The sequence below is a fragment of the Eleginops maclovinus genome, chromosome 2, assembly GCF_036324505.1.
Source record: "Eleginops maclovinus isolate JMC-PN-2008 ecotype Puerto Natales chromosome 2, JC_Emac_rtc_rv5, whole genome shotgun sequence".
NCBI classification, from domain to species: Eukaryota; Metazoa; Chordata; class Actinopteri; order Perciformes; family Eleginopidae; genus Eleginops; species Eleginops maclovinus.
In genome coordinates this window covers 13,828,632-13,849,027 of record NC_086350.1, presented here as the reverse complement: position 1 = coordinate 13,849,027, position 20,396 = coordinate 13,828,632, and the positions used below count along the sequence as shown (strand labels likewise).

At 43.7% G+C, this 20,396-nt stretch overlaps 1 protein-coding gene across 1 annotated transcript; it reads right to left on the bottom strand.

Moving 5' to 3' along the window:
• Window positions 1-1,949: 1,949 nt before the first annotated feature.
• On the bottom strand, window positions 1,950-19,007 carry LOC134858561 (zinc finger homeobox protein 3-like). Its single transcript, XM_063874536.1, is given in 12 exon segments — window positions 1,950-4,963; window positions 5,097-5,762; window positions 5,897-10,593; window positions 10,762-10,912; window positions 12,496-12,606; window positions 12,799-12,929; window positions 13,069-13,176; window positions 13,841-14,054; window positions 14,165-14,703; window positions 14,789-16,225; window positions 16,228-16,495; window positions 18,899-19,007. Coding segments are annotated over 11 exon segments (8,403 nt in total). The 5' UTR covers window positions 16,460-16,495; window positions 18,899-19,007; the 3' UTR covers window positions 1,950-4,846.
• Between the last annotated feature and the right edge of the window lie 1,389 nt (window positions 19,008-20,396).

The window sequence follows — 20,396 nt, the reverse complement described above, 5'->3', positions numbered from 1 at the left end:
CAATAAACAGCAGTATTTTTTAAAGAGCTATACAATCAAACCTTTCTGCAGAGGTCTAGAGAGTGTAGATATAATATAAAGCAAGATTACACATGGTTCCTTATTACTATAGTATGGTGGAAATCAGGATAGGATGTGTTTCTAATGTTTCCAGAAAATCAGAAAGACTATTTTACTAACATTTCTAGTAATATCCAGTACTAAGAAAGCACAGATTGTCAGTTTTCTGTAGCAGAATGTAGGAATTATAAATAGAGAGTATTTGCACTTGCAGGCCAGCTCTGCCAAATGATTGATTAGGACGAAGTGACGACCATTAAAAAGTCATTTAAAAGATGGATAGGGACCACATTTCCAAATAAAAACCACTTTATACCTGATGAAGTGCTGAACAAACTCTCCTTCAAAGACATTTACTGATTACTTTTGATGTGTGAGTGAGTGTAATGTGGGAAGCACCCATGTACGGAGTATGGCTCTGCATCAGCTGTAGAAGATACCAAAGCAATCTTCAAGAAACAGTCGGTCAGTGGATTGCTGTGGGTGGTTCGCATTTTAAAACTAGAATTAGATCTCATTTTTTTTTAGATTAAAAGAGGCAGCATAATGTTCATTTGGACATTGATGTAATCTGTCTGCATATACACAATGTCACAAACAGGCTGACACACACTCTGATGGAAATGTATCTGATAACACAGCGTCGATTTCGACTGAAGCCTTATCCAAAGAAGCAGAGCTGTATCTAAATGTGCGAATGTATTTCAGCTCTGTCTCTTTAACTCGTGGCTCCACCACAGCAGCATGCTTTGGGATTCATGCATAAACATGAGCTGGCCTTTCAGCTCTCTCCTCACATAACCAATCTAAATCTAAATGAGCCCCCACTACAGATACACCAGCAGGCAATGACATTACACCCCCCAACCCCAGCCCAATCCCCTACTCTGCCCTTCTACCCCCAGCGACACATATACACCAGCAGGCAATAATTTCACGCCATCCCTCAAAGCCTCCCCTCCATCTCCTCTGCACACACACTCGTACCCCTTTTTGCCGCAACCCCACCAGCTGCACAGTACTCATTTGATTAAGAGGGGGAGGACAGGGAGAAGGAGAAATGGTGGGGGATCACTTTATCAGGATGACTTTCTAAGATGGCTATCATCAGCTACCAAGCTATCTCAAGCCCTCTTCTGTGTTTACTTTGCTATTGTTCTCCCCACCTAGCCGTTTGTCTGGTCCCTCAAACCACAATCAGAACCGTTTTACAGATTTGTTTTCTCTGTCGCATTCATGTGTAATGGTTAAATAAATAGTTTCCTGGCAGAGGTTAGACAAAACTACCAGATACCAGTTTGTGTTTCCAGACTCTGAATTAAAAACACATTATTGATTGTAGTTTTTCCTCTCTGGCAAATTGTCACATCATCCACTGGAAATTTTTACACAAAAATAACCAAATAATAAACCTGCTCTACTACCCTACCTTGTGCTCTCTGGAATGTTGCATGTGAAGATCTGCGTGTCCTAAATGTGCTGTAGTGTGCAATTTTTCTCCCCTCTCTCCTAAAGTCGTAAAACACATTATCATCATCAGCAGCAGCAGAAGCAGCAGTGTAATTCATCTGAGGTCGTTAATATTCATCATATCATTTAGTCACAAAGGAAACTCATCTGGCTGAATGTCACAGATGTAATTAATGAAGTGACCCCAGAGGTCATGGCTCCATTCAACAAACGCCTTCCACACACTGCTGTGTTATACACACACACGGTTGCACATCAAAAGCCTTCCAGCCAGACCCACCACCGTGGAATATACAACCTGGAGTACGAAGCACTTATAACGCCCTTGCATACCACAACGTTCACAAAATGGCTTCTCTAGGTTAAAACACAGGGATGAGACAAGAGCATGCACCAAAAGCAGACTTTATTTAGCTCAGTGGAGTATGGGTAGGGAAAGGAAGAGAAACACACACCAGTAAGGGAAAACTTGGGAAGGAGAGTATAGAGACACACTAAACCACCGGAGCAGGACATAAGGACAGGTGCACATCACAGGTATCTTTTTGGTCATCACTATGGCAACAACATATCCAGAAAAAAAAAGAAAAGAATGGTTTTACCTACAGTAAGGTTAACAGAGTCCCTTCACCATAGAGGACCCCAATATGTACATCTTACAGTCACTATGATCAAGAGAATACGACAGAAATGAAATTAAAATAATCAGTATACAAAAATCTGCCTTTGTGGTATTTGGAATGCACATTTCTGTACAGAAGAAAGCTCATTGGTATTGTCGTAAACATTGGTTAGTTTAAGAACAAAACATGACAGAGTCAGTCAGTCTACATCCTTTGGAAAGTTGGCTGTGATGTCAGTCTAAGTTCAGCAAAGCTGTTTTAGCTGGACAAATGGACTAGAGACATTACAACACAGAAAGACTGACACCGTACCAGTGGAAGGTCTGGGGCTGAACTCCTTCAAATAGCTTACAGTATCTCCATAAGTATTGAGAAGTTAATGCCCTAAGCAGGTTTCTTTAAAACTGGATGCTTGAAAAAATATTTCTGGTATTAGGAAAGCCATTATTATCCTTTGAGTAGGAGTCATTAATATGATACTAAAAACACAAACCAGATGGAATTGAGCCCCACATATCCCTTTGTTTTAAAACAGAATAACAGAGGAGCAGTTTATCAACAGCATCACAGGTATCATTACAGTTTGTAGTCATTAAAGCCTAGTGGTAAAGCGATCAGAGCATGCATCTTCTACAGTATCATTAGAAACTACAGTACATTAGCAGCAAACTGGACATCCTTAAGGGCTGAAGTTCAACACTATGGTAAAAAAAGAAAGAAAAATAAACTGCAACATTTCTCAAGAAAAGTAAAAGTCTTTAACCGCTATATTACAGACTGCCATGGCTCTGGTTTGGGGTTTTGGTTACAGTCTCCAGTGTGCTTATGAGAGGCAGAAAACAGTAGCTTAGATATAGGGACTCCTTCCATCTTTAAAAACAGCAATACATCGTCAAGTAAACAGTAGCGCTTATTTTTGTAGGTCATATGGTTAAAGTATTATCACGTCTTTGGATTTTTGTCTTAAAGCATTAATTATTGTTTAGCTATTATTGTTATATTATCATTATTACAGTTAGAATAAGGACTGGTTGCAAATGAACACAGGAATAAAGGTAGAGAGCAAAAGAGGAAAGTAGGTAGGGAGGGAGAAAGAGGGAAAATAAATTAAGTGTACAAAAATAACATCAATAACATCCAAAGTTTTCTCAGCTTTGCGCATTAGCTCCCTATCTGGAAAAGGGAGCTATGTCTCAATCATCCAATGAAGTATTGAGTCAACCATACAAAAGCTAAATACTGTACATTTACCCCTCACACCATTAAACACTTTAGTTTCAATAAGGTTTTTGTAACAATCTATTACTCAGAGGTGAAAAGCTCAGATCTTTGAAATACAGATGTTTTTGTAGATATTTGTTTAATACTTAGTTGAAGGTTAAACCATGCCTCTCCTGTTTCAAAAACAGAAAAGTACAGTATTAAGATCATATTTGAATAAGAGCCATGTTGAGCTGTTGACCTGAGCATAGAAAGCTTTACATTAATCACATAACATTGGTCAGCCATTGGTATATTCAAATAGAACGGAAAGGCAGTAAGTCACCTTGCCTGAACATATCAAAGCTGTCATAATCTTTTCATAGTCATGACACTATTATATCGAAGCAAGACAGTTTATCTCAATCAATAAGATTTATATTAAGAAACTATTACTAAACACACACACAATGTAAATTTGAGTTTGGTTAAAGTTTTCATATACAGTATAATGGTTGAGTGCTATAAAAAATAGTTTGCCCCGTTCAGGACAAACTGGCCTTTATGTTCTGTGCTATTTGGGCTGTTATCCACTAAAGGAACATACAAGGTGTACATGTACAACAGAAGACTTATCATTGGCTTGTGATGGGTGAAGCTGCATTTTGGCACCGTATCAGTCTATTGGTTATCGGCTCACTTTTGCCAGCTGCAGATTTCACCCATTCACCGTACAGACGTCAGCTCTGCAGTTTGCTATTGAAAACAAACGTGTTGAAACTAAATCCACAAACATGTAAAATTTTGGTTACGAGCTTTGGAATCTGAGTCAGTCTTTACAAAAGCTCTTTGCGAATACCTCCGTCCATTTCAAGGATATTTTTCCGTTGGTTTTTTTTTCATCTTCATCATCTTCCACTGTTAACTGCTTTGTTTTTCTTCAAGTTTATCTTTTGGAGCTCTCTATTTACACTAAAATCTCTTTGACAATTTCTTATCCAGCCTCTTACAGACTGGGATTACATGCTACACAGCTAGTCATCTAGCACTGTCTGGTGGAGGGCCCACTGTGAGTCTGTCATGCAGACTGAGAGGTAGACTGCAGGTCTAGCTGGGCAGTGAGGTCACATACTTGGAGAATGCTCTTTGGCCTCTGTGGCATCTGGTTGGTTTTTATCAAGGTGGTGTTTGGTTGTAGTAAGGTGTCTGATGGAATAGGGAGAGGAGTTCTTTTCAACAAGAAAGAAAAGACCAGGGAGGAGTTTAGGAACAATATGAAAAGGGCAAAGCTGTGGTACAGAAGACTTGGTTTGGGCTCTCTCCTACTTTCAGTTGAGAGTTTCTCTTTGGGCCACTGTGGCTCGGCATCTTTGGGGTGTTTAGGATACAGGTTTGGCAGCAAAGTGGACAGGGTATGTAGAGGTTGACAGCAGTTGCAGAAGGGTTTTTGAGGAGGATGTAGTAGATAGAAGCAAAGGGACCGCGGTTAGCCTCTAAGCTCTGTCTCTCTCCCCCGCGCCTGCGGACAGCTCGGCCTGCTCCCTCTCTGCAGAGTCAGAGCTCAGACTTCTGGCCCTTTTCTCCTTAGCTCTGGCATTCTGGAACCACACCTGCAGAACAAATTTGTACGAATAAATTAGCCATTTCCCATAAAATTAATAGTTATTAAATTATAATTTAAAATCTTTAATAAATGCAGATCAAACCTGCATTTTATCATTAATGATTATTTGAATTATTTACCTGCACCACTCTGTGAGGCAGTCCCAACTCCTGGCCCAGTCTTTCACACTCATGTCGGTTGGGGGTTCTGTGGCTCCTGTAGAAGTCTCGGAGCTGCAGTACTTGGAAGTGGCTCATCTGTGTCCTCTGGCGCTGCTGCTGGTGTTGGTGCTGTTGCAGACTTTGCATTTCACCCCAATCTGAGCTTGGACCCCCAGATCCCTCCGGACTAGGAGACCCTTGATCAGCCGTGCTGGAACCTTCATCACATGGGTACTCATCGTCATCTTCCTCATAGTCATCATCCTCCTCAGGGTTGTTCAGATCAGTGGTTGAAGACAAAGAACACACCGGAAGCTTCATAGATAACTCTTTGTTCATTACGCCATAGCCCTGGTTTGGGATGAGGTTGGACCTAATAGATGGACCCGGTCTATCCATGACAGATGACATGGCCATCCCAGTCTGCCCATTGGATCCATTGCTCATTGATAAGTTGTAGCCTGCTCTTTCAGCCTCGGCCCAGTGGCGTGACCTCATATGGGCATCAAGAGCACTCTTAACCTTGAACAGAGCCCTGCAGAATGGACAGCGCAGGTGGTTCAAGCCCAAGCTGAAACTGGATCCTGGCCCCATTGATCGGAACTGTCCTTTTCTCTCTCTGGCTCGCGTATTCTGAAACCACACCTGTAAAGAAGAGTTAACCATGTTTTAAAATTCAAGATAGACAAAAGCATGAAGTAATTGTTTATGCCTTGCTTTCCACCCATTTCCCTAAGAGAAATTCACACGTTTAACCAACACAAAAATCTATAAAATACCTGAACCACACGTCTTGCTAGGCCTACATCGCGTGCAATGCCTTCCAGGACTCCTCTGGTTGGGTTTGAGTCCATGCTGTAGCGCTGATACAACACTTCAAGCTGTTCAGGGGTTATGGTGGTCCTCTGGCGCTTATCCCTTCGGTGCTCATCCTCAATCTCTCTACCACTCCTTTGGCCTTCAAAACTAGTCTCTGACAAAAGCTTTGAACTCTGTTTCATTGGTGACAGGGAACTTTGAGAAAGGCTGGTGAGGGGGTTACTGGAGTGATCAGAGAGTGTGTTTTGAATTTGTAAGCTGTTTAGGTGGGAAATCATGGGATGTGTTGGATTAGGATGCATCTGGGACATAGCACCAGAAAGCATTTGGCTGGCCATCAGGGTGGAGTTAGGGTGCAGCATCATGTAAGGCATGGTTCGTTCGTTAAATCCAGAGTGGAGAAATTGGACCTGGGACTGAGCTGCCAGGAGGTGCCTGGTCTGATGCTCCTGCCAAAGTTGGATGGAGGGCAAGGACACCGGGCAGACACTGCACTGGAACTGAGCCTGGGGTTGGGGTTGGAGCTGGGTTTTTAGCTGAGTTTCAGTGGATGGACCAGAGGAGGCAACAGGCAGCCTAATGTGGCTTGCTTCAGAGTCTGGAGCAGCAGGAAGGCTAGGTGGTGTATCAGCTGGCTTTTCAACAGCTTGATCAGAAGAAGGACAGTGGGCCTGTATCTGGCTGGAACGAGCTGTGGATGCGGATGTGATGGTGGAAACTGTTTTTTGTGAAGAGGAAGAAGAGCGAGGCTTGGGGCCTTCTGAAACAGTTTCTGGTTGCAGTTTGAGGTCAGGTTGTGGAAAGGACCCTGTTTTTATCATTTGGACAGTTTCTTTACGTTGGATTTCTGCATCTGAAATTCCATTTTGAGTTTGCACAAGAGGTGGGCTCTTGTTAGCCTGGAAAGATATTTTTGTATCTTCTTGTTTCCTCGTAAGAGGCATTGGTTCACCTTTGGCTGTTAAACTGTCACTTTCTGTGCAATGAGAGGAGGAATCAAGGGCAGGTGAGTCAGGGTTGGTGTAATACTCGTAGGTCAGATCCATGGAATTTTCATTGTGGGATTCACTTTGTTCTTCATCCCAACAACTGTTTTCATCATCATCATTCTTGTGGCAGCCATTTCTCTGTCTGTGAAGGTTGTCAAGCTGGTTTTTCCCCTCTAAACGATCTTCTGTCCCCTTGTCTTGATTTTTGCGGGCTCTCTGCCTAGCATTTTGGAACCATACAACAATGATTCTGTTAGGGAGGGACAACAAAGTAGACAACCTGTCATATTCTTCCTCTCTAGGGTAGGGGGTTGCCTCAAACACCCCCTGCAGGGTCTCCAGCTGTTGCTCCGTAAAGCGGGTTCTTGAAGAGCGTCTGCCCCTATGGAACTCTACTCTCTGTTGGTCTGTTGTCTGGGGCTTTGGGGAGGTATTGGCTGGAAGGGCTGGGGAAAGTGAACATGGGGAAAGTGACTGAGCCTTGTCTTGTGCTACTTCTCTTGTCTCCTCTAGTGCTGTGGTTGGTGGGTTATTAAAATTGTAAGGGGAATCCTTGTCTCGCTGGCGCTCTTTAAATAAGGTGTTGCGGAACCAATGTTTTATGACCTTATGTGCCAATCCTGACAGAGCAGCCATTTTGTTGATCTCTTCATCACTCGGGAGGCTGTTTATATCAAAGTGTTTCCTCAGAACAATCAGTTGATCTTCAGAGATACGGGTTCGTGTTCTCTTACCCTGTTGTTCAAGTGTTGTTGGGCTAACTTGGGGTTGTTGTCCTGTTTGGAGGGGGCTTGGTTGAGATGGTTGACCCAGCAGGGCAGGATTGAGCTGTGGAAACTGACCTTGCAAAGACGGGCTGAGCTGTTGCTGCTGCCCTAGCATTGCTTGGTTGAACTGAGATTGGAAGAGTTTCGCAAACTCAGGTTTCACACTTGAGTCAAACCACTGCTGGGACTGGAGACCTGCAGACTGCATCATGACTGAAGGCAGGAGATCCATGGGAAAAGGAATGTGGGGTAGGGAAAGCATTGGAAGCTGAGGCAAGGAAAGAGGAAGCATTGGTATGTTAGGTAAGGTAAGAGGCATTGAGTTTGCTGTGGATGTGGTTTGAGAAGTAGCTGTAGCAGATGTGATGGATGGATCTTGTTTTGGAAATTGTTGAGGTTGAGAAGGAAATAGAGGAGAGGAAGGCGTTGGGCAGTTAGGTGTTACATCTGTAGCTTGAGTATATGTTTTAGTTACGGGATCTGAAAATGAAGGTACAGGGGAGGGTGAAATGCTTTTAGCTCGAGGGATAACTGTTTCTGATGCGGGTTCTGGGACTGAGGATGTTATTGGGGCTACCGTTAAAGAAGTTGAATTCTCCCCAGATTTAAGCTGTGTAAGAGGGTACATCTGGTCATACTGAGTCCTGTATTCTCTGGAAAACCTCTCTAGTGCAGGTGTTGGAAACAGCATCCTATGAATGTATTCCCGGTGGCTTTTTAAAATCAAGGCATCTGAAAAAAACTTGCCGCATTCTCCACACTTTTCCCCTTTTCCACAACATTCTTTCTCTTTGTTTGGGGATTCTTCATATTTCTGCTTTTTCTTTTGTGGCAAATTTTCTGTCCCTTCATTGCCCTCTGCTTCTTTGTTACTCTTGTTATAGCTTTCTATCTTTCCATTCTGTAGTCCACCAAGCTTGACACCTTCTTCTGAACATGCCTTCATCGTGTTGATATCAAAGCAGTCCTGTTCTGGGATCACATGAGTTGATATCTGTGGCTGGTGTCTGTGTCTACTTTGTATATATTGCAGTGCCAACTCATAGCCATAACTCTGCAGCAGGGCTCGAAGAGGCTCCCCATTCACAGCAGCGTAGGGAACTCTGGGAGGAGGACACTGCAATCCATGATGATTAAATGAGGAAGAATCTGTTTCATCATTCTGACTTTCATTTTTAATAGTAGGACGAGGCCTTTCTTCTTTTTCTCCCTCAAAAAAAGAATTGCTCTGTTGGTTGTTTGCTGATCCACTGAAGCCAGCTTTAAGGTTGGCTTCACACTGCACATGATCCATTGGTTGGCTATAAACTGATTTTGAACTTTGTGTCTGGGTTGGTTTCTCTTCTATTTGAGGTTGGAACTCCCTTTTAATTTCTGCATTTACCTGTTCTTTTGGGGTGGAGTTGGCACATACTAAATTACTAAGTTCTAGGCTTTTAGCAGTTAACTCTGCATTAAGATGCATGTCTCCAGACAAGTAAAAGGGCAAAAGAAGTTGCTGCTGCAGAGAGAGCAGGCTGTCTGGTGCCAGAGAAAAGTGTTGTTTAAGAAGATTCTCTGTCCCTAATGGAAGTTGCTGCATCAGTTGAGACTGGAGCAGAGCAGTGTGTTGTTGTAACTGAACTTGAGCCTGTGCCTGAGCCTGGGCTAACTGTTGCTGTTGTATTAGCATTAGCTGGTTTCTTGATGCTATAAGTTCAGCCACTCTCTTTTTAGCCTGCCGGCTGTCAGGTGTTTTTGAAAGGGTTTGATTGGCATCGGGTGCTAAGCCATGGCCTGATAGTAAAGAGGTTGAAGAGCTCATTATGTCTGGCCGTTTGGTAAAAGACTTGGATGCTTCTTCTCTGGTGGTAGCAGCTTGAGTAGTAGAGACTGACACTGAAGAAGCTGCACTAGATGCTGGGGTCTGTGGAGCTGAGTTCTGGGCAGCACGAGCCCTAGTTTGATGAAGGACGGAGCGAAGATGTATGTCAAGTGTAGAGCTCTGGCTATAGCCAACTCCACACAGTCGGCAGCGGTAGGGTCTAGGATCTGGGCCTCGGGGAGCCTCTGGGGCAGCAACACCTGTGCCAGAGTCCTGCAGGGCTCGTCTGGCTCGGTGGAGATGGGACACAGAGTTATAATGGACCAAAAGAATGGTTTTCTGGGTAAAAGATTCAGAGCATATTGTGCATTTATAGGGCCTGGTTGGATCCAGATAGCGGTCCATTGTGGGGTTAGAGCTCTTTTTGAAAAGATAGCTGGAAGTAGGTTCTGAAATGATCTCCTCATGTGGCCCTTTCTCTGGCTCAGTTAAATCCTCATCTCCATCAACTTCCCCAATTATGTCCTTCTCTTTAAATTGTACTTCTTCTTTTTGTCCCTCCTTTCCTTCCATGCCTAGTGCTTCTTCTTCTATCTCTTCATCCTCACCCTCTCCTGCTTCTTCACCCACTTGAGGGGATAAACTCAAATCTTGTAGAACTGAACTTTTATTGTGCTCCATGTATTGAGCAGTGTGAGTTGGTAAGAGTGTATTCGGCCCTTGTGACTCCAGCTGCGAGTGTGTGTTCTGCATGTGTCTCTGCAGGGCCTCCTGACTTCGGCATTGTCTAGAACAGAGGGGGCACTCTGTCGCCGCCCTCATGGCATGGTACTGCCAGTGCAGCTGGAGCTTCTCCTGAGTGGGGAACGCCAGGCTGCACCTGCTGCAACGGAACCGGTAACCATGGCGATCAGAAAGAGGAGGGGTGTCGCCAGGCGGGGATGTGGGCGGGGAGGAGGGGGGGGTCTGAGTTGGGGACTGAGAAGCCAGTGTGCTATTGGGAGGGTGAGTGGTGTTATCTTCTAAGGGTGGGGTGAGTAGAGCTGTGACATCTTTGGGTGCGGCTACATCTCCCTCACGGTTTTCCACTGAAATGCCTGAAAAATACATATAATTACTCATAAATACTATAGTAATAGTACAAATAATAAATAAATAAATGCCAAAAACACATGTTTTCCAAAAATTGCCATGACATAGTTTGGAAGTTACAACTTAATTAATATCTAACTTGTGGTCAGATTTAAAGTGCATTTTATACCAACCTTTGTTTTTCTGAAAATCAACTGAGTCACAGGAATCAGCAGTTTGGGAACCATTTGCATTGTTATTCTTGGTGTTTAGAATTTTCTGACTATCATCTTTCTCTGGTTCCATCTGCACCTGAGGCTGGGGTTGTTCCGTGGACATTGTGACCTGCAAGAAAAAAAAAAAGGCCTGTCAATTTTGATATTGTTTTTTGGGGGGAGGGGGTATTTCTAGTTACACTAAGTGTTACTTTAACTTTCAGACTGAAAGAAAAATGGGATATTACCATATTTTCTTAATCCAACATTATGAATAAAACATTTAATTGTAGAGCATAATAGCAAGCAAATATCAAGATGTATAAACATGAGTGTCTGCACACCCTGTCCTCATATCATAAAACATTAAAGTGTGAATCTGTAAGTGTATTGTTACATCTTGCACCTGCCTGCACAGCAGTAGAAACAGAAAGGCACATCAATTTGGTAATAAGTGTATATGGCTGAGATATGTGGGTCTGCCCTTCAGCTCCTATGAAACCCTCCAACATGCCCCAAGGGTTTAATAAAACTTTACTGAGCTGAATAATGAATTTATTTAAAATCATTCTTCATATAGAAAACCTCCATCTCCACAGCTCCGAGCACTGAGAGAAAATACTATATCTATGCGAACAGCTAGCTACCCTTAGGAAAGGACGGACAGCAAAAGATGAGATTTACATGACAAGAGTTTTCTCTGCTTAACAGCTTCATATGACACACACACACACACACACACACGCACACACACACACACACACACACACACACACACACACACACACACACACACACACACACACACACACACACACACACACACACACACACACACACACACACACAGGAGAAAACTGAAGGTCAGGCTTAATCTAGAGAGCGTAATTGGAAAGCAAGGTACATAATGGCCATCATCACCTCAGTCTGAATTAATGAACCTCAATTACTATCAGAGAGAGTGAGGGAGGGGTAGGAGGGGAAGGAGGGAGGAGGATGGTGGGGGGGGTAGAATATGAAAAAGAGAGAGCACGGAGAGGGGAGGGAGAAAGTATGGGGCATGAACAAAAAAACTGCTTCAGAGAGAGAGTGAGCAAGGGAGGGGTAACGCATAAGAAATTGAGAGAGAGCTTGGGAGAGACAGAAAGGGAGGGGCAGGGACAGAGATTGCTGAATAGGAATGATAGGAGTAGCTGGAGGGGGGAGGGAGGGACAGCAGAGGGGAGAAAGGGTGAAAAGCAGTCAGTCAAGTGGAGGCGAAGAGCGCAAGAGACAAAGGCCACTTAGCATACGGGCCAGGGAGATGGAGGATGGTGATGTGGATAGATGACCAGTCTTTGTTAGTTGGAGAGACACAGTAAAAAGCATGGGGGCCCCTTTTTAGCTTGACTGCACTTCTGGTAATAGAGGGCTACTTAAACATGCATTATAGAAAGACTGGCTTTTCCCTCACTCACTCAGTCAGACCCTCTCTCTTCCACTTAAAAAGTCGCACATACACATACACACAAAATGCACGGCTGCATCAAAGATGATAGCGGGGAGCTACTTAAACATGCATTAAAAAAAGCGCTGCCTTTCTCTCTGGTGCCTTCTTAATGGAATTGTCTCCCTACATTTCACTCTCCCCCATCCCCCATCGCTTTGCCTTCTCGTTTTCTTTTGCTTCCTGACAAACGCAAATACAACAAATACACACTTGCATACACTTACTGTGCTGATGAGCTTGTCTACACAGTCCTGCGCCACACTGTGCACATGTGAGAGATGCTGTCGGATGTGTGGGTTGGGGATTTTCACCTGGCACAAAGGGCACTGGACAGTCTAAAAGAGTTGAGAGACGAAAAGAAAGTAAAGTGACAAAAATGGTGTAAAATGTGTTGACCTGGACAACTGAAAGAGTGCATAGGTTCTTGGAATCACATTAGAACAGCATGTTTTATTTTGTTTGTTACATTTGTGAACATGGAAAACGTAGACATGCTTAAATTATTAAAATGTGTGTCAGCTGCTCACCTGCTGGTTCGGATTCTGCTGGTGTATTCTGGGGCGTTTGGTTGAGTTTTCCATTTCCTCGCATGCAGAGGCTGGACGCTTGACTGAGGGCAATGACTCCCTCTTTTCTCTTTCCTCCTCCCTGGTTTCTTCTTCAACTAAAATTTCACACAACCGCGTTAACAGATTGATATTTACTATGCAAGTAACATACAAGCGTCACGCTATCATTTGACATCATGCTATCATGATATGTTGTATGTTGTGTTGAATTTTATGTATAAGCCTCACCTGTCTCCTCAGAAATCTTCTTCTCTTCCAAGGTATAAGTGTCTTTGGTTGTGTCCAAAGGACCAGTGGTTATCTCACTGGAAATGTCCAAATCGTCACTGAGCTCTCCTGGGAGGGTAAATGAAAAATAATTATGCTACAAAAACATTGTGCCTCAAACAATATATTCACAAATGGTCATGCTAATTGTAGTTTGTATTATCCTTTACATAGAATCCTTCAAAAAGGCTGATGTCTTTGGACCACACTTCATCCATCTTGCTTTCCTCCATATGCTATTGATCAAGTATTGATTCTCCATTAGATTCTCCTCTGAGGTGGAGTAGAGGTAATATGGACTTACAACACATCAGTTCACCTCGATAAGTCTTAATTTGCACATAGACAAATCACAGAATATATTTAATTCAAAGCTTAAGTGTTGAACTACTAATTTTAGACATGTGTGCCGGCAGTTCTCTTGCTCAAGACAATATAAATTCAGTGTTCCTTTTTAACAGACTACAGACTGGTGACCAGCCTCCGCCTCCCCCATTCTTATCCAGGGGATTTGTATTGGTCATTGATTAGCAGGTGCTAGTTAGCTGTTGTCAGGGGTTATTGGGGATATAACAAGGATGTGTATCGACAAATCAATTTACTTTATCAATATCTCAGCAACAGCCATTACATCTTCTCCCTCTTTTCATCTTAATCCCCTGTCTGCTCACTGATGTCAGCAACAGCATGTGCAACATGAAATCAAATACAGCCACACGGTTCATATTCTCACCTGTGACACCATCAGGTCTTTTCCTGATGGTGAAAATGGCTGCCAGCTCTTCCCCACCTAGTGGCTGCAGCTGTAGTAGCCCTTCCCTCTGCTGATGGGTTGGGGTTTGACTGTGTTTCATTACTTGGAGTTTAGAAGAGGAGGAGTGGTTGCATAGGAGACAATGGAACAGCCACGAACCTCCATCAACCTCTCCATCATACTGCCTCAGGAACTAAACGTATTGAGGGAGACAGGAGAAAAAATATGTTATTATTGGACAACAGTTTATAAATTAATTGATTTTGTTTCAAATGCTTGAGTTTTTAATGGGAGTGTACTGACTCGGTAAACCCGGACACTGGCCTCATGGTGTGAATTGAGGGAATGTCCTCGTAGCTTGTCAAAACTGCTGGTCACGTAGTCACAAAGGTTGCACCTCAGCTGGACTGGGTTGCCCTTAGCAATAAGGGCAGCCCCCTCCTGACCCCTGTCCCCACCCTCCTGTAGATGAGCAGCCAGCTGGTACCGGGTGCGGTGTCTGTCAGTCTGACAGTGCAAGGAGAAGTTAGCCCTCAGCGGGGTGGTGTAGCCGCACAGCCTGCAGTGGCATCCTCCAGCAACGAGGGAGCACCACTCAGACTGGGGTAGGGAGCGAGGGGCGTTCAGGTGCTGCTCCACAGACTCTAAGCTGTCGGACGAAAAGCAGGAGCAGACAAGGCATTGAAACACACCCTGGGAGAGGGGTTCAGTGGGGGACATAGATGAGGCTGGAGGGGGAGAGGGAGAGGGGGAGGGAGAAGGAGTCAGTGTAGTCCCGAGGGCAACTGGCTGATCTGCGACTTGTTGACTGGTCAGTCGCATGTTCAAGGAGAGCTCGGCACCTAGGAAACAGAGAGAAATCCTGTGAGAATTGTACCTTTATTTGTATTTTTTTAATTGGATAACAGCATGAGATGATTTACTCACCTGGATTTTGTAGGTGTTTCAGCTGCGGGGCAAGACTCCTGCAGTGAGACAGATAGTAACCTCTCTGGAGCCGTAGCATATTATGTGTGTGTTTCTCGCTGGTGGTGTGTATGCGCAGGTTGCGGGCAATGCTGGTCTCATAGTCGCACACATCACACCGCCACCGCTTACCATGAGAGTGAGTGTGTGCAGGCGGTGTGAGCTTGGTGGGCTGAGGAGTAGGTGTGGGAATAGAGAGTGGGGGCTTGTATGCTTGCTCATCCACTGCGTGACTGTCGGGGGAGCTGCTGTTGTTGTTGGTAATGAGAAGGTGAGAAGGTTGCATTTGACCATTGGAGTGTCCCCCATTTTGAACGTTATTAAGGTGTTTATCCGACTGCATGTGTATGCTGAGGTTGCCTTTCGATGAGGTAGCATAGTCACACACCTCACAGCGGTAGGGCTTGTAGCCACAGGCGTAGGTTTCGCCACGGGCCAAGCGAGGATGGGGTTTCCCCGAACTGCAATATCCACACACCCCTCGTGTTGCACCGCCACAAACACACTTCCCCCCGGCGGCGGCACACACACATTGGCCTCCCGTCTCTGGATGTTTCTCTTTCATGTGGACTTGCAGTGTATGCTGAGACTTATAGTGCCAGTTACACTTTGGGCATTTCAGCGTCTTGCAGGAGTTACGTGAGTGCATTATGGTCATGTGACTGGTCAGTGAATTAGGAGAGAGGTCTTGGTTGAGGTTTTTAAGGACAGCTTCTTTCTGTTCTTCTTCTTTGTCTCTCTCTTCATCCACGTCTGTGTCTAGCTGGCTGTCATTTGGTTCTGGAGCTTTGGCACCATCTCTATTTGAAATGGAAGAGTGAGGAACCCCTGCTGACCCATCATCCTCAGCAGGTGTACTGGCAGGCTCCGTACATGCCAGTGGAAAAGCCAGAGTAGACTGCTGGGATTTAAAGCTCTGAGGAAACCCAGAAATCCAGCCCTGATCTCCCTTAATGTCTTTTACCTCTGTCTCGCTCAGCAGGGCAGAAGAGGAGGACGGAGAAGTGAAGTGCTTTGGAGAGATGGAAAGAAAAGGGGAGGGCTCTGGAGAGGTGGAAGGAGTAGGGGAGGGCTTTGGAGAAGCGGCTATTTTGCTGTCGAGTGTGCCACTGGCCTTTGCCATGCTGGAAGAAGAGCTGTGCTGGCTCTGTTGAGGTAATAAAGAACATTTGGATTTGGTTTGGCTTTGGTTTGAGATGGCCTCCTCCTCTTCCTTCTCCTCCTCTTCCACTCTGCTGCTAAGGACTGCTGGGAGGCCCCCTGTAACTGATGCCTCTTCTACACCTACATGCACCTCCCCTTCTTCCTTCCTTTGCCCTGACAAATTTCCCTCCCCGGAATCTTCCTCCATCCCCTGCTTTTGACATGCTTCATTCTGCTGTGAAAGTCGGCCTCCTCTTTCTGCTCTCCTCCCTGGGTCTCTTCTCTAGCCTGGGACCCCTCTGCGCCCTCCTCCTCCTGCTGAGGCAGGGTCAGGGGCTCTTTGGCAGGGGCCATGGCTGAGGTATGAGAAGATGACCCCTGCTCTGGAATGACCGCTTTGGTCAGGAGAGGAAGAGATAAAGCCTGGGGACTGAGGTCAGCATCTCTATCCTCTCCTCCCCCTCCATCCCCTCCCTCACCGCTGTCCATACCAGAGGCTACAGCTGCCAGGCATTACTACCCCACCTGTGTTTCAGATACAGAGAAAGAGAGAGCAGGATAGACAGAGACAGAATAAAGGGAAGGGGGGAAAAAAGAGAAGATTAAATACATGACTCATGTAAATAATATTGCACAACAGTTGAGGCCATTGATCACAGTCCCTGGATAGCATCTGTTCAATACTTCCTTCACAGTACGCAATACAGAGGCTGGTTACTCAGGGGTTAGCGTTAGCCCTTAATGGGAAAATCAATAGCCTGAGCGCTAAACTAGGTAGAGGAATGCGGGTAAGGGCTACGCAGGAGGTCTATAATATTTCTCAGGGGATAGGATTAAATAAAGAACCGAATGCTTCTGAGCTAAAGAGCTTCCACTAAATTGCCACACTTAGATAAAAGCAGATAAAAGAACAGTTTTTAAAGCCAGTGTATCAGTCTCTGCATAATTTGCTTTGCATTGGTACAGAAATGTTATGAGAGGAAAGGGATCTCTGTTTAGTAGAATCCATTTTATAACACGCTGTGAAAACACAGGGGGTGGTCACAATACAATAAACACCTTGATAATCTCATTTAGTTCCAAATACAATAAATGATTGAATGAGTTTATATTATTGTCCGTTGACAATGTTGATTCAAATCTGTGGTAATTTATGAAGTAATATTTAGTGGTGTTGCAGTGCATTGTTTATATTTCTCCTCTCATGTGTTTAACATTGGTACACCTCCTGTAAATCCCATTTCTTATCAACACACAATGATACATTTTTGTAATGAACTAACCTTTTATGTATTCTGCATTTATAGTTAAGGGTTGTGTGTTTAAAAAAAATCATGGCAATGTTGAATCATTCTCTATTTTAAGACTGCATTTCTTGGCTTTTAAAGTAATCTGGTTTTAATAAAACTAACAAAAGCCAATGATGTTCTTAAATCATACACAGGTGACCATAAACATTCAAGTTATTTATTTAAAATTAATCAATGAGGTTTGACAAAGAATTTTAATCAGAAGAACAATCATGCATCACTTCAGCGTCTTCCCTAAAAATAATAAATCTGGCCTCTCCTTGTCTGTTTCTCGCTGACAGATGGATGCCAGATGAGACAGATACATCTCTCTCCCTCTCTGTCCCACAATCTCATTACTGACCTTTTTTAATCAAGAAGAGACCTTAATGTACCCTTTCACCTTCTCCTTCTACCAACCACTCCCTCCTCCCCCTGCTATAACACCCTCTCTCCGTCTCTCCTGTAGCCACCTCCTCTCCCCTCTCTGCACCTTAAAGATATATGGCTCATATCGGCACTCTGATAGTGCTTTAATGTACTGTGTTTATGTCACAGGCCAAAGACCCTTGCCCACTGCAGCTGTCCACTGTCCCGCCGAATAGTGCTGAGAGGCTGAGCCTGCCAGCAGCTGAGAACAGTCTCTAATCTGATAAAGATTTTCATTTACACTGCAATCAATAACCTGGGTCTATCGGCAATGTAACTATTTATACAAACATTCCTGGCTCTCTATCGATCAAGTGCGGGAAACCATCATTTAACAACGTGTGTGTGTGTACATCTCTGTGTGTTAATGTAGGTAAATCCTGTTGTGCACTGCAAACTGATTTGTGTAATGTCAATTACAGTATACACACACAATACACCAGAAATTCTACATATAATAATGAAATATTAATAAAAAAGAAATATTTGTTGTTAGGGCTGAATAGAAGCAATTTTCCAACATAAAATTATGATGAAACAGCTAAAAGAAAGTGGGAATCTCCATAGTCTGGTGTGTGTGTGTGTGTGTGTGTGTGTGTGTGTGTGTGTGTGTGTGTGTGTGTGTGTGTGTGTGTGTGTGTGTGTGTGTGTGTGTGTGTGTTTTTAAGAATAGAGAGAAAGGGGTGTGAGGTTGAGATAGAAAGACGCCAAGAGAAGAGTTGTGTGGCTATAGCCTACTATAAGAAAAATAAATGTTTGTCTTTAAACGACCTGGACAAATATAGGTGGACATGGGCATATCCTGTTTCGAATGCAACTGTTTTGCGTGAGGACCCGAACACAGCCTACTGAAGTCTAAAGGTACATTTTCATTATTCTGGATACCATGCTAATAGAGAATAACGGACATGCAGCGACTTGAAGTTCACTCCCTGCCTCTGTCTGTGTTGTCAAGTCACTGACAAACACTCAGCCTGCATACTACTTCAGCCTTTGTTTACAGTGGACCGCACCGTACCACACTCCGATTCAGCGAAACCAAGAGTGAACGCGTTCAGTCTCTAGTAACAGGTGACTCAATGCACTAGCAGATCAACAAAAGCTCTATTTGTGCGATTTACAGGCTGCTCTAAGCAAACACCCCTTACTCCCCACCGCCGGGTTGCTTCCTCCCGTCCCTATTAATATCGTAAACAAATGGCAGACTTACATTTCTTCAGCGGCTCTGGTACAAAGCTCCGTACGCTCAGTGTGTAGTATTCCAGAAAACAATCGTGTAGAGAGCCCACTCATTCCTTATGAATGATCCTCTGCGTTTGTACGGAGCCAGGAGGAAAAATGGGGAGAGGGAGAGAGAGCAGCGGGTTCCAAGTTGTTACCAAACAACAGTGTAATTAAAGCTACATATAAGCTGTAGTAAACAGAAGATGGGGGACGGAGGGGTTTGTGCGAGCTCCAGAGGTAGAATGAGTTCTGATCACTGTGGGGGGAAAAACACTTGGCTCTTTATTCCTGCTAATTAGTTTCCTTCAAAAAATGGCTGAGATTACGCCCAGTGCGCATGTGCGTAATTGCGCAGACACCGCTAATTAGCCCGTTTGGATCAATAGGATTCCGCGAGAGAGAGAGGGAGGGGGGAAGGAAGGAGGGAGGGGGAGAGGCTACAGGGGACGCATAAAGAGGACAAGGAGGAGAGAAAAATATTTTAAAAGTACGACAATTTACTACTAAAACGATTATTTTTTTATTACAAATATAATATTGTGGCTATACAATTGCAGTTATACGATACATTTAAGATGGATGTTAAGACAAATCCCAGTTCGTTTAAAAATTCAAAGATAAAACAATATCGCAAATTACAAAATACAAGATTAAATACGAGGAAGTACAATAATGTCAAAAAGTCAACTAAGACCAAAAAAAAGGAATATTAGGCTTTTAGAGGAATATTATGATGCCAGAAAATCTGCAACAAAATGCGACACTATCACGGTGATTCACAATCGAGCACACGACAAGGCCCCGGAGGATTATTTCACTATTTAAGTATTAGATTGACATTTAGTTCTGATAAAAAGACAAAAGCCGCTCAAATTGTAGTATTATGTTCCAGACGTATCATATTATATTAATGAAATATACACATTTATGGGTGATAGCACTCTTTAAAAAAAAGTTGTTTCCTTCAATTGCAAGGTTTATGGCACATGCATAAAGACATTTAAAAAGAATGCGTAAAACATCAAAGTAAAACAATGCTCGCCTGTTTGAATATGAAATGAGACATTGCACCTTTGATGGCTTTTTAACTGAGGCTGCAGATCTGGGTTTCAGGCACTGCCTGCTGTTTCAATGTTCTCACTTTGGAAAAAAAGATAAAATATTTAAGTCTAAATTGATGCGTCCACTGGTGTGCTCGTCATCACGGAAGACCTTTGGGTTTTTTCCTGCTCCGGCCGTCCCATCCTCGTCGGTCTATTGTTATGATAATACTATTGTGAATTTCACGCTGGATGTGCAATATGTCGATCATCCATATTTTAGAAGGCGAATACTGCATTTAATTGTAAGACCAAATAGTATAATTTTACTTTATTTGGTCTTGATTGTTAAAGCTCACATTGTCCTTATTTAGGAATTGTCTAAATATAATTTTATAAAGTTGTGAAGGCTAGAATGTAAAGTGAAAGTCTATATGGAAAACA